We start from the raw sequence: 16,464 nt of genomic DNA, 5'->3' as shown, positions 1-16,464 counted from the left end.
TCAGCCGTAGACAAGATAATAATGCCTCATGGGGCCTCAGGAGCTCCATGGGGCCAAAATGCGTCGTCTGTCATAAAATCTGCCCATTGGCTGGAAGAAAGTGACGTCACCGGACCGCAGCATTTTTATTGGCTGCAGGGAAGAGACGTCACCAGATGGAATCATTTCAATGGTCTTGATGGAAGTGACGTCACGAGACGGCAGCATTCCCAAGTAATTTCCAGCACATAATAGGATTAGGTGTCTCTGCGCATTTTTTTTTTACTAAAGAATTGCACCGGTTCCACAAGATTTCTGTCGATGTCTTACTTGCTTGGATAGCGAGTGCTTATCACAGGAAGGACAAGAATTCGCTCTGTTTTGTTTACGCGACACGTGGCAAGGCTTTTGAAAGACACGTCCAAAATGCGAGTGAAATGCGCATCGTCAGATTCCGGAAGCGGTTAGACCGACTTCGCCGGCAGGTAATCTGTCGACCGGAAATGATGGTTTCAACAATAGCTGTCCTTTGGCTCAACTCTGTCGATTATGGGGCCATTATTTTCCCATCCACGAACCTGAAAGGAGACGCAACCGCTTAACGCAACCCACTACGGCCTTGCCGCAAGGCAAGTGCGCCTTATTACTTGGCTTCAAGAGGAAAAGGCGGGTTATGACTTTTTCTTCGAAATTGCACTGTCGTGCCTGACTTATTGTGTCATTCTGAAGGACCATTGAGGAAAGCAGAATCTCAAAATTTTCCAACTAACGCGATAAACTGAAACCGTCGCCTAAGGTACCTGCATCTGTTCCTCAATAACGCGCCTGCAGTCTTTTTTTCTTCTTCTTGTCCTTCCTTATATTCCAAAAAAAAAAAAGGGGGGGGGGGGGATGAGTAAAATACAGTTGCCTTCCCAGCGAAACGCTCCTCGCTAAAGCATCTATGAGTCTTGTTTACCGAAACTTGGCCGCTCAGAAGCTGCGAAGAGAGTTTGCAGAACAAAAGAGTTCATTGATAATGTATGAGCCCGCAGCGTCAGGGCCTTCGTCTGGTTTATCCTCTTTGGTAATCGCATCAGGTAGTTGGAGGCCGAGCTCATCAGTCTACTGTTCCTCGCAACATTTCGTGTGGGGCTTAGGGAACTTTGGAAGCTCGCAGATAACTTACCTGGCGGCCACCGCCGAATGACCTGGGTCCAGCTGTTGCTTAAATAACTGCTCTGACTTAGTTACAAACTAACTGGCTTGGCCAGCTGGTACTCAGCGTTAGCTAAAAAGCTGCGTCGGCAAAAGCGGCAGACAAGAACGCTTCCGCGCAGGAGCGGAAAGGAGAAAATTTATCGAGGAAACGTTGGAAACTCTGGCAAACAAAAAAAAAATGAAAGCGATTGCGTGCGTAATCCAGGGAAAGCTCATTTCTGCCGTTTCTAGCATTCGAAAATTTTGTTATTGACATCGTATTTTTTTTATGTTCCAAATTGTGCGAAGGTCTAAATGTTAAGCTGGCTCGCTTCAAGCAGTATTCGAGCTTCAGTGCTAAAATAATTTTTTTTCTTTGCTATTATCGAACTACTTTGTGAGCATTCCTTTAACCCGTTCGCCTCATTGTACTTCGTTAGGAAAAGTAATTTTGAATAAAGCGCTACAGAGTTTTTTTCTCTCTTTTTCTTATTCCGAACAGTTGGCTTACTTTCTAGAGATGCGGGCATGTGTATACCGAGTACGCTATTCTGTTCTTATTGCAATTACACTTATCCTGCAACAAATCAAGTGACACTGTGCCGGACAAAAGCAGCACCAGCGACCGCTACCATCCTACACATGCCATGCCTCCTAATTTCATTTAGGCAGCGCGTGAATAATGTAACTAGTTCAGCAGCTTGTCCTGTTTTCTTATGTTCGTGCCTGTATACATGACGCCGACTGATTTACGCTTCAGAGATTTGTTAGCAGCACCGTTTATCAAGCCCTATGTACCAACAAAGGCCGTGTGCAGCGCTTTTGTTATTTTTAGCCAAATCTTAGTCGCATGACACCTGTCGGTTGTTTAGTGCGCTCTTTTCTAGTTTCTATAGTATATGGGTCAACGTGAAGGCTATACTCTGTAGTAGCGCGATAAAGCTGGAGAACTCCGTGTGGACTAGTCGCGCATCCTTTCCATGATGCGAAAATAGGTGCAAATGTTCTTCTTTTTTTCGCCGTTTCAGAACAATATTATTGCAGCAAAAAGAGCCGGTGCTGCTTTTTCTGAAAATGTTTAATGGCAGTGGCACGCTGACAAATGCGGTAGAACTATTCAACTTCTCGGCCATACACCTGCTGCCACTCCGAGGCTCTAACTCAGTATCGAATGAAGGACATCTAACGACACGACGTCGTTTGTCAGCCCCTGAGTTGCTGGATTGTCAGAGAAACCTAAATGAGAGCAACCCCGGCGTAAATATTTTTATTTTATTTTTGTGAGTGTTCGTCATTCCAACTTCGAAACTCCAAATCACAATCCGGTAAATCTCAGAATACATTAATTGAGGTGACCAGATGGAGCCGCCGCCTGGTGGCGCTCTGCAACATTATTGCTCGGCGGTAACCTCAAGTAGGTCAGATTAAGCAGTTCATATTAATGCCGCATGTGGCGCGACAGTCCGCCAACTCCTTCGTTTGGATCAATCACAGTGCCAGGTTTGGATATCAATCGATGCCCAACGTGGAGTCTGGCGATTACGTAAGATAAGGGTGCTGTCGATTACAACGGAAGTGACGTTGACGAGCGCAGGCCAGCCGAAGGAGCTGGAGAAGAGCGAGCAGGCGGAGCAGGAGCTGTGGAGGAACACGAACCCCGACGAGGTGGTCATCGAGGAAGCGTACAGGGGTCCGCACCTGCGGCTCCCGCTCACCACCAACCAGGTGGACGCGCTCATCCAGGGCTTCAAGGACCGCAGGGTGGGTGTGGTCTTCCCTCTCCACTGCTTCCCTGGTCATGTGAAAATAGCTGAACGTGACTTTCTTTTTGTTTGTTTGTTGTGTTCAGTAACCGAAATAAACGCTACTCAACACAACTTCAATTAAAATGACGCCGCTAGTACATTCCTTACACTGCGCCATCTGAGGCAGTACAAAGAAAATCCGGGCTGTTCCTTTACTTCCGCCGCTAATCCCAACAAAGCACTTCGCAGTTATTCTCTCACCATAGCAGAGACAACGTGTGAAGAAATTCCCATTCCTTTCTTTCTCGGAAATCTCTAGTCAACCGTAGAAATATCTCTGTTCCGGGAAATCACCAGTACGGAAGAGGGGAGGAAATAGAATTGAGGGGGATGAGGGTAAAGTCATCGGTCGTCGTCGCAACGTCATTCGTTAGAGCAGAACAATGGCATTGGCGGGCTCACAACCGCGTCGATAACGGCGGTGTGTTCTTGTTGTTAGATGGAGCGCCGTTCGAGCTCAAACACGGAATCGGCCTTAAACTCGTCACAATCGTTCGAATCGTTGAACTCAAAGCCGAGACAAATAGCCCGTCGTGCCGTCCTCATTGTTCGTCTGCCTATCGGCCGAAAGAGTATGAACATAGACAAATGAAAGGTAATTGAAAACAGCTTTCCTCGAACGATGGGATCAACTTTCACAGCTTTAATGTCGTTGGACACAGAGGACCGTTAACTGCACCGAATGAGATCACCAACAAACATCTCTCGCAATCACAGTGTTTCCTAATCCTCACAGTTTGTCTCCGGGGTGAATGACGAGCTTTCAAACTACTTATCTCCAGACAGACATTTTCCAGCTAAGTCGTATTTGTAAGTCACTTCTCAGAACCGGTATTGTCAGGAAAATAAAATCAGAAATTCTTTCTTGCCGTTTATTTTAGTCTGTGCATTCGCACGATACAATACTGCACTCGTTTTCGCCGTAAATGTTGAGTTTATAAGTCATGACGAATCATTTACAAATAATTCCGCCGATCGACAGAAAGCTCATAAAAGCTAAGCGGATGTCACAAACGCACCATAAATCTTCATCTGTGTTCTTGGCATGTTTGCTATTTGATCAGTTGCACAGACAACTTTTCAAGATATTCTTTTGTCTGATGCGACAGCGGGAGTTCCCACTACAGCTCTACATCGACGTCTCCCGTCGTGGCTCGACAATGCTTCTTGCATTAAAACCGACGTATCCACGGTTTGTGTTCTTATCTGAGGACAGTAGATCAAACTTTGAGTCAAACGGTAAACCTTATGCGTTAAACGTGAACATACATTTTATACGTAAAGCCGGTCAAATCTTTAGCTGGCGTGCGTGACGGCCGCGTTATCCGTGCTCCTGTAGCTTATGACGGAGCAAACTTGCTAAAATATCGAATTTAAGCACAGGCTCACTAAGCCAGTGCTTAACATTGAGCTTTACGCAAGTTTCCTTCATCCCAAAGCGCAGGAGCACAGAAAAAGCGGCCCTCGCGCACGCCAGCTAAAGACTTGGCCGGCTGTACGTATTACCGTCTTCGTAATACTGCATCACTAGTGTACTAAATGGGGATCCCCAGAACTGGTGGCGACAACTAGTGAAGCTGATTCTGAAGTAAATGAAACTGCACCTGTCTTTGCGTTGTCTCCTTTGGGGAGGATTACTGCTCGCACATCACCGTATCAGTTCAGGCATGCAGACAAAGGTCAAGAGCAACTTCACTATAGGATGCGACTGGACATCTTCACAGTACAATAGTACCGACTATTACAGCGAAAGTACAGCTCCCCAATTCTTTAATAATATTGCGGGGGCGTCGACTAGATGGTCGATTAGAGTACTGTGCAGGACGGCAGTGGTACAACGGACGAGAGTACTTGCATGCGCACAGTGCGCTTGCCAGTAGCCGCGTCGTCTGCTCGGCTGTTCTGCTGACGACACACAACCCCCTCCTCGTCTGCTCGTCTGCTCGCGTCGCGAGCGCAACAGCAGCGAGGGGACGAGCAGGAGAGCAGCGCGGGGGGGGGGGGGGGGGGGGGGGGGGGGTTGTGTCTCGTCAGCAGAACAGCCGAGCTGACTACACTGCGACTGGCAAGCACCACTGCTATTTTACAGAAGAATTGGGGAGCTGGGCATCGACCTTTCTCTGCGCTCAATTATCCGCACCTCCTTCCCGCTATCCTTCTGTGGTGCGCAGACGCTGCACGCCCGCTACGTGCTTCTGGTGTTGCACGAGGCTCGTCGCTACCTGCAGACAAAGCCGAACGTGAGCGCCGCCTCGACCGCCTTCGCCAAGCAGATCACCGTCGTCGGAGATCTGCACGGAAAGCTGGATGACCTGCTCACCGTCTTCTACAAGGTCAGTGCTCTATTCGCACACTTCCCAGCCGTGGCTGTTAGGCTGTGACTACAGGCATGCAATGTGGCATGATACAAGTGAGAACCTAAATGTAATCTTGTAATGCAAAGACAATCAGAGGCATCATTGATTTTTTCCGTCTGCCATAGGGTCCTTAAGTACTTGCCTGCTCTGGCATCAGCAGTAAGCCCTTTCTGAACACCAACCGTCGTAGTCAAAAGCGAGTTATATGAGGGTAAAGATAATTCCGGCTGGGTATATGCATGTCCAGACGACTAGCCGGCGGCTGTATAGCTGCGCCAAAGCAGGGGCGTCATCAGCGCACCGGCCGCTTCTGGGCTGAATTCTCTGGTCAAGAGTGGCGTCATCATCGTGTTCCGATTCTCGTAGAGGAGTTCGATTCCGATTCTTTTCATCCTTAACCATTTGCTGGGACTTTGCAGCCATGATCATTTCTTCTAGCCAGTATCATCGAAAAAGTAAAAGAATCGTGGATGATGCTGATGATGATACTTTTACCATCGTGAGCCAGGTTAAGTCGAGTTCAAATGATAGCAACTGATTGACCTCCAATTTGCCCTGTTCTTCACAAACTGCGGTCACCTTACCCCGAAAAATTTGTAATCGACTATTCTCACCTGACGTATATGATAACAACGGAATAAACACAATCGAAGCAGAGGAACAGCCACTGCATGAGACAGTCCCCGATATCTACTGCAACGCAGTCTTCTTACAAACATAATGCCGACCGTATTACATGTGGCGGTTCGTTTGGTCAGTGCACAGCGCCGCCCCTGTGACGAAGGAAGCTTGAAGCTCCAAGGCAGGATGTAGTGTCTTGAGTTTAGTTGTCGTTGAGCAATTGACTTGCCAGAGCCGGCATTGTTTCGCTCGCTGGCGTCACCACAGATATAAACTCTACTCTTATTTTAGAAGAAGACACACGGGAATGTGACCTAAGCCGAAGTTGCTCATAGAGGAGCAAGAGAGTGCCTTCTGCGAACACCGTTTTCATTTTTAAGAGAGATTTACTAAAGCACAGTGCGATTCGAACCCTCTACCACGATAGTCCCTACGGTACAGGAACGCTCATCTCTCTAAGCTAAATCTGTCTAATGTTTTTCGATTTCAACCGCTGGCTTGCGGCGTATAAGGAAACGGGTTTACGCAGACTCGTAGAAATATGCGTCCATCAGAAGCACTGGCACAAACATAGTTGATTTATGGCGATTATGCAAGAAGGGCAACTGTGAAGCAAGGAAAACAATACGAAAAAAAAAGGACTTTGATCCGATTGGCTTGCGTTTTAACAGCTTTCGGTTTAACGAAGAGAAACTACGCCTTGATGAATAATTTCCCCGCATCGGGTTTTCCCAATCACCGCGTGCTCCACGACTAAGGTTTTTTTCTGAAACTTCGTCACCTGCGACAAGACTTGGACGAGGGCTAACCACTGCACTGCAGACGCATGGTATACAGCTTAAGTCTTCTGTGTGTTCTGTAGTCTCGAGCAGCCAAGGTTGAGCCGTCAGTGCTCGGGCAGTCGCGAATTCCTTAGGCGGCCCGTATGCCGGAATAAGCTCAGCGCAGCGACGGAATTTAGTCGGACGCATTCGGCGAGAGTGGCCCCGGCATTGCCCCTTATGGCGTTCTCCCCCTCAAGACAGTGTTCGACAAACCGGGCTCCAAGCCATGGCAACGAAACGGCTGCCGCGCCGTGAAGGCGGCACCAGGCGCCGAGGTCCCCGGCGGCAATCAATTTCCATCCGCGCTTGGGCCAGCCACCCGACGGCGGCGAAACAATGTGCTCGCCCCGTTGTTTCGTGCGACCCGCTTTGTTTCCGTGCTGTTCTCGGCGCACGGCCTTGCGCCACGGGCCTGTGCAGGCCCTGCCTCGGTTTCACACCGGCAGCCGCCTCTGCTGAGGTTCGGGCTCCGTCTGTCTAAAACAGTGCTATTGGTTGTAGAAAGCTGCGCCCGCTGTATCAGAGTATAGCAATGGCCTAATTCACTTAACTGTTTCGCTCGCACCTAGAAAGAGCGATAGCTATGTAGGGACCCCTCGAGAACAGCCACTTCCACGCCTAACGAGCTCATAATTGGATTACATGACCCCTGGTGGCGTAAACCTAACCAGCAAGCGAACTTGGCAACATTCTGTTATTGGTCAGAGAGTGACCACGTCGTCCCGCAGCGGTGACGTCGATACTATGACAGGCAACCTGTTGCAGTCTATTCCATAATAATGAATCACAGCTGTAGGGCGTGGCCGGCGGCCAGTTTCCGGAGATTAGCAGATAGCGGAGCTGTTCAGTCGGTCATCACTGACGAACGTCGTTTCTTTTGTCTTTTTTTCTGTCCTGAGCAATTCCATCAGACGCCGCAGCTAGCGTGACACTATATTAACCTCCGAGTTTTGGGTCATTCAGAGCTCCGGAACTTCTTTGTCAAAGACTCCGGAGCAGAGAGACAAAAGGGTGGTGCCCCCGCCCCTCAAGAGGGCAGCGCCTTAGTCTCTAACTGTTTGCGCTCACATGAGATTCCTGACAAACGCTTCAGTTCTGGCCCATGGTTGAGAGAGGGCAGGAATATGGCATCTGGATGCTTAGCCAACGTTTCGTCTGTTCAAAGCGTTCATCACTAGCGGGGGATAAATAGATCCTTCGCTCCGAGGAGGATGTTCCGGTAGGGGAGGAGGGTGTGATGTGGAAAGGGTAGCGGGGATGTTGAGCGCGAAGTTGAAACCTATTGTCCAGACGTGATGGCGTCAAACAAGAAATACGCCAGTTCAGCAAAAAGGAATCCGGGTGTTGGGGAGGGTGAAGAGATAGCGAACGTGGGTTTGAAAGGCTGTAAGAACGCGCTACGCTATACTGCCATTAATTTCAAAACGGCAGCCGGCAATCGTTTTCGGTGTGGACGTGACCAGCTAAATCGAGTGGCCGGAAAATTCTTAAATTCGATTCTCTAAAACATAAACGCGCCTTCTGCTGCCAGACGAATGTCAGCAACGCCAGAAACAGCCAGAGAATTAATTTTTGCTGAGAACAATAAATGGATGGATTTTTCCTCGGTGTCCCTTTAAAGAAACTGTTTCGATGACGACGACGGCGACGAAACCACTGTGGTGCACACAAAGCGTCCGCGTCCTATATCCATCTCTGATGAAAGTTCGTTAGTTCCTGTGGGGTATGGGCCGGAATGAAAATGACTGCCTCCGAACCACGAACCGCTCTCGTTTGAAATCGGCTTTGTGAATTCGACTCCGGCCTATTCGACGCCGGCGCTCTATATAGGTTCTGCTACCCTGCGCCGGTTTTGTTAGACAAAGCCTCGCACGTGGTCCAGCTGCGACAGGGCAGATTGCATGGTCGACTTTCTTTGTTCTGGCGGGATTGCGTTTAGCGCCCCTTCACCGCCGGCAGGTGTTAGGTACAGGGAAGAGCGCTTTGAAAACTCGCCGAACAGAGCACGTGGGGCCAGCGTCCTGCTTCCCGCGATAGGGAAATCCGACGAATGGAGAATAGTAGCGAGCGGAATTCTCGCTCGCTATCGAGTCGTGAGTGATGGTGACGCGGATCGTCACGTCGGATTTCACTGCCATGTCCAGTTTTATTGCGCAAAAACTTTTAATATTGGAATATTGTAAGGTACTCTTGTGGAAATCTTGAAGGTAATAGTCCATGCTTCCTAAGCGTGGCAAAATCTTTCTTTTAAAGTGTTTCCATCGATTGCATAGAGTCGTTAAAAATTCCATAGAAAACCAATGGGGAACACTTTTGACGATAGCAAAAAGTTAATTGAAAAAAAAAAAAGCAGGCCTGCCGAGGGGAGATCTGCGAATAAATTGAATGCTATAGCGCAATCTTAGAATACATGAGAGAATTGCGTTCATGAACTCTTTCCCGTTGAAAAAGGCCTTTGTCCAGAATTGCTGGGTATGTGCCAACAACGCTGCGAAGACCTGAAGAATTGCACCGTTTAGACTAGTAGCCTGCCATGCAGCTGAACGTCGATGCCGTCGCAAATATTTGCTTTTAGTGGGAAAGCACTATTTACGAGTTCTAACCGGCATCTGCAGCTGGAACAGATCAGATCAAGCTTAACCTCGATCAGAGCTTAACCTGTGTCTAAAAAACTCAGGGAGCACTTCGGCTCTCTAAAGTGCTGCAAGGCGAAAGCTTTTCGTGGCGAAGTTTTTTTTTTATATATCTTCTATTTTTATGGTATTGTTTATATTTGTTTCTTTTCTTTTTTGGTCTAAATTTCCGGAGCCCTTCACTACGGCGTCTCTCATAGCCTTAGTCGCTTTGGGACGTTAAACCCCCATAAACCAAACCATCTTTATTGTTTTTATTGTTTTATTTTTCATATTTTTTCATTTTATTTTTGTTTATTTTCTTATTTTTATTTCTATTCTTTTTATTTTATTTCTGAAGCCTATGAATTCACTAGATGCGCCTTTATTCATACTCAAACCTTTTTAGCCTTCGTGGCGGAGTGGTAGCGTCTCCACTTCAAATGCCAAAATTCCTGGTTCGATTCCCAGCGTCGACGCAGTTTCTTCTTAAGTAGTGACGCCGAAACGCGGACGAATCTTCCGACACGGCTGCTAACGACAGTATGAGGCATTAAAGGCTTTCGCCTTAATATCGTCGCCACATGTGCCGGCGACCCAGCAAAGCAAGATCCTGAGGCAACCAGGCGAAACACAAGCTGTCGCTTGTCTACTCGGTGTAGCTACATTAAAACCATACCGCTTTTTTCCGCGATAGCTGTCGGCAAAATTTTCTTTGGCGTAAACACCGTCAGCGTCATCATCCTATGGTATGTCGTGATTGGTGTCTTCAGTATACACTTGCTGCTACTTGGCAGAAAAGTAAAGCGGCATGCGAGAGGTGCGGGGTTCACAGGTGATAGAATGGCTAAAACTTTACCCTGGCTTGGTGCTCAGCTTATCCAGGGGAAAATTCTCGGAAAATGGGTCCTTCAGCCCCCCCCCCCCCCCCCCTTCCCATCTTGAGTATCCGAAAACATGGCACTCTTTGGCAAAAGCTGCCATTTTGCCCTAAAAATTCCTCCTTTTCTTCTTTTTCATCATCATCATCAGAAATGTATAGCGGTAAGAATGCGTCCTGAGCGGCCATGTGATGACAGGTAACCTAGAAGGGAATCCATTCCGCTAGCCTTAGAGATCATCGGTTCAATGTTCTCCGTATTACTCGTCATGGCAAGTCCATTTTCTCCTCTTAATTTCCGTTAGGATATGTCCAACATTCTAGGGAAAAAATTTTTTTGAAAATTGTAAATTGTTAGAAATTGTTATGGAAATATTGAAGGTAATGGTCCATTCTTCTGATATGTAGCAAAATGTCTATTTTAAAGTGCTTCCATCGATCGCATCGAACAGCTAGGAATGCTACAGAAAACCAACGGGCAACGCTTTTGACGGTAGTAAAAACGTTCATAGAAAAAAAAAATAGAACACTGCCGTTTGATGATCTGCGCATATACTGATTGTTGAAGTGAAATATTACATTATATGAAAAAAAAATAGCGTACATAAGCGGTTTCCCGCTCAAAATTGCTTTTGTCCAGAATTGTTGGGCGTGAAAAATAACACGAGTTTGTTCTCTAATAATCCGCGCTATTCCCTGTCCACGTATTTGCGCTAACATGGGCATGCATGTCCCTAATGCCGCGGCTAGGTGTTCTTTGGCAGGCACGGTGTATTTAAAACACGACGTTCCTGCTGCATGCAGTCGGCGATATGAGAAGTGCCAGAAGGTCAGGCGCTATGGTCTCTCGTCAACAACGCCGAGGGTGCAACCTGATTTCGCAGCGCCATCGGGGTGTGCATAAGAAAAGCAGGATGCACTACCGTAAAGTCCTGGTCAAAGCTACCACTTGTTGCTGCTAGAATGCAGACTCAAACCGGTTGTGGAAACGAGCGTTGTCACTGTCGTCCTCAAGCGCGACGGTGGTGCCGTGCGGCGGCCGGTGGCGAAGCAAGCGCTGTTGCCATTGATGTTCCATTCTGAGAATTTCCCCTTCTTGAGGGAATCCCGAGAATAAAATTTCGAAATTTAAAGGAAATTTGAATTGAGACGAGTCTCAGTAATACACGTGCTCGTTTTTGTAAACGCCTTTGCTGTAATGTGACTGTTACTCGCTCATGTAAAGTAAATGGCATGGTAACCTAACCGCTGACTTGATAAACACCAGCCTATAGGCATTACATTAGCTTCAGTTTGCTCAAGCTCTCCGTCAACCTGGAGCTATAGAGTCAGCGTTTAGAGCGCAGACTGGAAGCGTTGCCCAAACAGCGTTTGATCCCAGCCTTCGTATGCCGCGTAGGCTTTTGTGTTTCTCCGGAACGTCTGGTATTCGTTTCCGTGGAGCCGAGTTCGATTTGGTCGGTTCCGCATCCTCTGCTCCGAGCAGAGCGGACAGTGCGAAAAAAAAAGAAAGCAATAGGAAAGGAGCAGAGTATAGAAGGGCCAGGGCATTGCGGTATCCTAATTTGGAGCACGGTTCCGACAACCTCAATCCACGGGCTCTCCCCACCCGCGCTCTCTTCGTGTACCCTGTACCCACGCTCTCCATCCCGGGAGCCACCCGCAAAAGCAAGGATCCCTTTGGCCTTTGCTTCCGTTCGCAGCGTTTCATTGCTTGACTGTGCTTTGCGGTTTCAAGCCCCGAAGAAGAGTAGGATGGAAGGAAATGGTCGGAACGGACGGCCGTTCTGTGGGGGGCACGGCGATGGGCGTGCGTGGGGACGCTTCCGCGGTTCTTTTGCGCCTGAGTGGTTCCTATTTCGTTATGAAACGGAGATGATCCGCGCTTGGCTCCCCCGGCCCGCGTTCCTCTGATGTCGCCGCGACAGTTCCATATCCGTTCTTTCTTTCTTGTTTCGTCTTGCGCGCGATGTTTGACGACGTCTTTTGAGAAGCGACCATCATTTCTCGTCACCTGAAATGGTTCCTTTGCACGCCATGTGCAATGAACGGTGAAGAGCGAAAGAAAGAAGAAACTTTCAATCAACGACGTGGCGTGGTTCGGGCAGAGAGCTGGGCTTCTAATCATCCTTCCGGATGGAACTAGGCGATTATTATTACCCACTCTTTCTCTCTCATTCGTCTTCTCTCTCGTAAATCCTTTTCGAAGGGCAAACAAAGCATCTTTTGAGTTTGTCCCTGCTTGAAGTTAGAAAGGTGACTCCAGTAGCAAGTTTCGGATGCGGATTACGCGTCAGGTTTGCCGAAGTGAACGGGGTGGATGGAGAAGAATTGGGAGGACTAAGAGGGACGAGATCAATATTTTCAGCTATTGTCGCACGCGCGCAACGAGCAGCGAGCTTCGTAACGGTACGCTGGGTGCCTTCGGATAAATAATAGGCAGGCTTTTCGTCGCAAAGCGGATCATGAGCCCTGATAGGCGGGGTGCATCGCGCACCCGCGACTACAAATTTTTTCCAGGTCACCTGTAGTCTTTCAACGAACAAACAGCGTTTCGAAACGCGCGGGCGCTTTTGCATTTTCACGGCCTTTGAATCGCGGCTTCAGCACCCGGTAGCCTTTGAACCCGCGACCTTCCTCTCACCGCTAGGAAGCTTTCATGACATCCTGAGTAGGAGCATAATGAGCCTTTCAGATAATGCATTACTTTGCCTGAAATAAAGCTGACAATGCGAACGCTAAAATAACGGTGCGCGGAAAAAAAAAAAGAAAAGATAACGAAGAGACAGTGCGCTTTGCGCCACAGCGAGTCCGCGTCAGTGTGACGTAATCTTGCGGAGACTAAATCTCACAATCTTCATTGGATCAGGAATTCGTGCATTGGACTTATTTCTTGAGAAATTAAGAGACATCATGTGCTCCTTCTAGTGGAGTATATACCACAGCTTGAAGCATGTCTCGTTTCGTTACAGCTTGTTTCACTTGAGAGAAACAGCGTGGATATTTACCTTCAGCACTATGCGCGGCAATACGGTGTGTTGTTATGCACGAACAATGCAAATTATGCAAAAGAAAGGGTCCAGCTCTCACTCACAGCTAAGAATGTTAAAGCAGGAACCACACATTTAGTCACTGGTAGAGGTGCCCACAAAAGTATTCGGAACGCCGAAATCACGAAAAGCGTCAATTTCCTCGCTAGCTAGAAGTGCAGCCAGGCACTGAGGGGTGTATTGAACAAGTCGCGCTACGAACTGCAAGGCGCACCCTTCAGTTCGTGGCTGCATGTTCCGAAAACTTTTGCGGGCACCTTGATACAAGGCAAAATCTAAAAAGAAAACAAAGACTGCAGTAATGGTCTCAGCTGTGAGTCGGCGTTAGTCTTGGGCTCCTTTGCTCTGCATTCCCGTTTTCTCGTGTCATTTGCTCATAATGAGTTATAATCGACTGGCCGAACGCTCCACTGTATTACACTGAATAGGGGATGCAATAAAAGAACAAGAAATCGAAAAGTCTCAGAAAACAAATTAAAACAACAAAGCATACCAAAGGTACAACAAGGTACAAGTAATGCGCACAAAAGCATTCTCAAGGTGCTACAAAATCACTTCAAACATTTCATAATCTACAGGGCTAACCGCTAGAGATAAGATATTTCATTCGCAAGGAGGCTTACGAAAGAACAGTGATTTATTAATCTTAGATTTGCACTTGAATTTCTGTGCTTTATGGCCATATAGTCCACGCGCTGGTGCCTATATAATAGGTGGTGGGGTAAAATAGGTACTGTACTTCTCGCATTGAATTCCAACCCTATTTTAATAGCTATTGTGAGAGAATAAAAAATTGTCTCCAAAGAATCCCAGCCCAGTGTGTGTTGAGCACCTCCGTTACGTGATGTTGGATGGCGCGCAGAATGGGCTGCCCTCGAGGGACAACCCGTACGTGTTCAACGGGGACTTCGTGGACCGCGGCATGCACTCGGTGGAGGTGCTCATGCTGCTGCTGGTCTGCATGCTGGTCTGGAGGGACGCCGTCTTCCTCAACCGGGGAAACCACGAGGACTTCAACGTCAACCTCAGGTACACCACTGGCCTGCTACACTTACACAACCGGGACACATCTGTAGCTGGCTGCTAGCTGGCGTGTTCTTCTCGACACGAGTACACTACGGCTGTCGCATGCCGTTCGGAACAGAACATATTGTACGTGTTCGCTTTATTAAGCGCAACGATTCACGCTTACAGTGTTAGTTGTGCGGGCAGCTTTCTCCCGGGTAAAAGGAGAAGGAAATGTTCCACTGTTGCAAGGGCCGTATTCTCTAGAGATTCTCTTTCCATTACCTTATATTTTTCACACCGCTGTCATTGCTCAGTGCCACCTTCGATAAAAGAACCGGCGAATGACACTGCTTGGAGGCTATATCAATCCTAACGTCACAGTTAGCAGCTGCCAATAATAGAGACAAAGGAATAAACCTAGGTGCAAGCTGACACAAAATACGGCACCGCGTGGGATTGAGCCATGCTCCTTAAAGGAAAACTGCATAGGTTTTAGAATTCAACTAGCTTAAGAGGGTCTCTCTCTCACAACCTCAAAAACCAACTCTCTCACAACCTCAAAAAAGTGGCTGGCAGGCACCACGTGCCCTTGGTATTCTCAGCTCCAAACAAGCTGTCCAAGCTATGCCCTCGCATTACTGGTTGTGCCGGCAGGGGCTGCAACAAAAAACATGGGTTCGCCTACGCCAAATGTGCAATAGGTGTGGTGTACTGCATCCCCCTCTCATGTGGGGCTTCATACGTTGGCCAAACTGGCCGCTGTATTAATGACCGGCTACGGGAGCATGCCAAAAACATAGAAAATAACGACACGAATGTGAATCTTGTGCGGCACCTTGCTTCGTGTAAATGTAGGGCGGGATTAGAGAAGACCACGATTCTTGGCAAGAGCGGTAATGATAAGGCAAGGCTCGTTTTAGAAGCTTATTATATCAGAAAGCTGTCCGAACGTTGTGTCAGTGACACGTCGGTACACATATACTCATCTGAATGTGCTTTTTTAGATTCGTTTTTTGATTAACTCGTTTGCTTGACGGATGTGCATTATCTGTACCTCGCTACGCGCATGCTCTTCATTCCCTTCCTATATATCCCCTGTACTTCAGCATGAATAAACAGTTGGTAGTCAGCGCTCGTGTTGTCTCAGTGTGTCTCTCTTTGTCCCTTGTCTGTTTTTTTGCGCTGAATTCAATTTAACATGCTTCACCAACTAGCCCGGCAGCTTGCTCTCCTTAAGAGGGTCGAATGTGTGTAACTTGCAGGTAAAGCATGAGAAGTATTTTTCGGCTGGCAGTTGAAATAGTGAAGTAATCGCCGATTAAAATCCAGACGCCCTTCAAGCTTCTCCGCAGCGCACAACGCCAAGTGGGGAGCGCATGATGACGTCATCGAAGGTATCGGAACATTTCCAAAGCACAAACGCCTGCTCTGAAGAAAAAAAACCAACGCCACCGAAGGCAAACCCTTCCCAGAGTTGTTTGGCAGCGTCTAACGCGTCAGGGCAGGGTGTGGCTGACGACAGCGGTAATTTGAAATCATACCTTCCGTGACGTCACGCTGAGTATCTCTGCACTCCTCTGGTGCATTGAGGAGAAACGCAAAATTCAATCGTCGATTACGTCAATATTTCATATGCTAGTGCAAAAACATTTGGCATGCTTTACCTACAGCCTATATAGATTTGAATCCTAGAATATCGCGAAATTCTAAAAAAAGTGCTGCAGTTGCCCTTTAAGCCCACGCACGCCCACCAGGATCGCCGGAAAACGCAGCGTAATTTTCGGTTATAATGTATGAAGAAAGCAAGGCCAACACTGTTCTCTCGAGAGAAAGCCATCCAAAGTAAAGAGAGGGCTGAAAAGAGATTGGTGCAAAGAAAAAAGACAAGAGAGGCCAATCGCAAAAGGATTCCGGCTGGACAATGCCAAAACGCGCACAATAAGGGCCCATGCTGACAGCGCCAGGGAAACCTACTATAAGGAGCAGACAATGCAAGAACAACCGTGTGTATGCGTCGGAGGAATTGTACCGATAGGTTTCATCCTTGACGGCAACCGAAAACGTCTGCCCCTACTCGTCCAGCGATTCCAATGCATGCTATGCTGGAAAACCCCCCGAAACCCCCATTCCAGTCATCGCCTCAAAAAGC

The 16,464-nt window shown here is 47.9% G+C and overlaps 1 protein-coding gene across 2 annotated transcripts in view; it reads left to right on the top strand.

Moving 5' to 3' along the window:
* Positions 1-16,464, top strand: part of rdgC (retinal degeneration C) — a 192,239-nt gene that overhangs the window by 144,777 nt on the left and 30,998 nt on the right. For both annotated transcript variants that reach the window (XM_089567014.1, XM_089567013.1), the window contains 3 exons: positions 2,753-2,919; positions 5,135-5,296; positions 14,170-14,336. In XM_089567014.1, the coding sequence (XP_089423140.1) occupies positions 2,753-2,919; positions 5,135-5,296; positions 14,170-14,336 (496 nt within the window). The remainder of the gene's footprint in view (positions 1-2,752; positions 2,920-5,134; positions 5,297-14,169; positions 14,337-16,464) is intronic.

This window comes from Amblyomma mixtum, chromosome 1 (assembly GCF_055824585.1).
Source record: "Amblyomma mixtum isolate Tamu chromosome 1, ASM5582458v1, whole genome shotgun sequence".
In the NCBI taxonomy this organism is placed as follows: domain Eukaryota; kingdom Metazoa; phylum Arthropoda; class Arachnida; order Ixodida; family Ixodidae; genus Amblyomma; species Amblyomma mixtum.
Note: the sequence above shows the minus strand (reverse complement) of the source record. Positions and strands in the feature narration are given on the sequence as shown.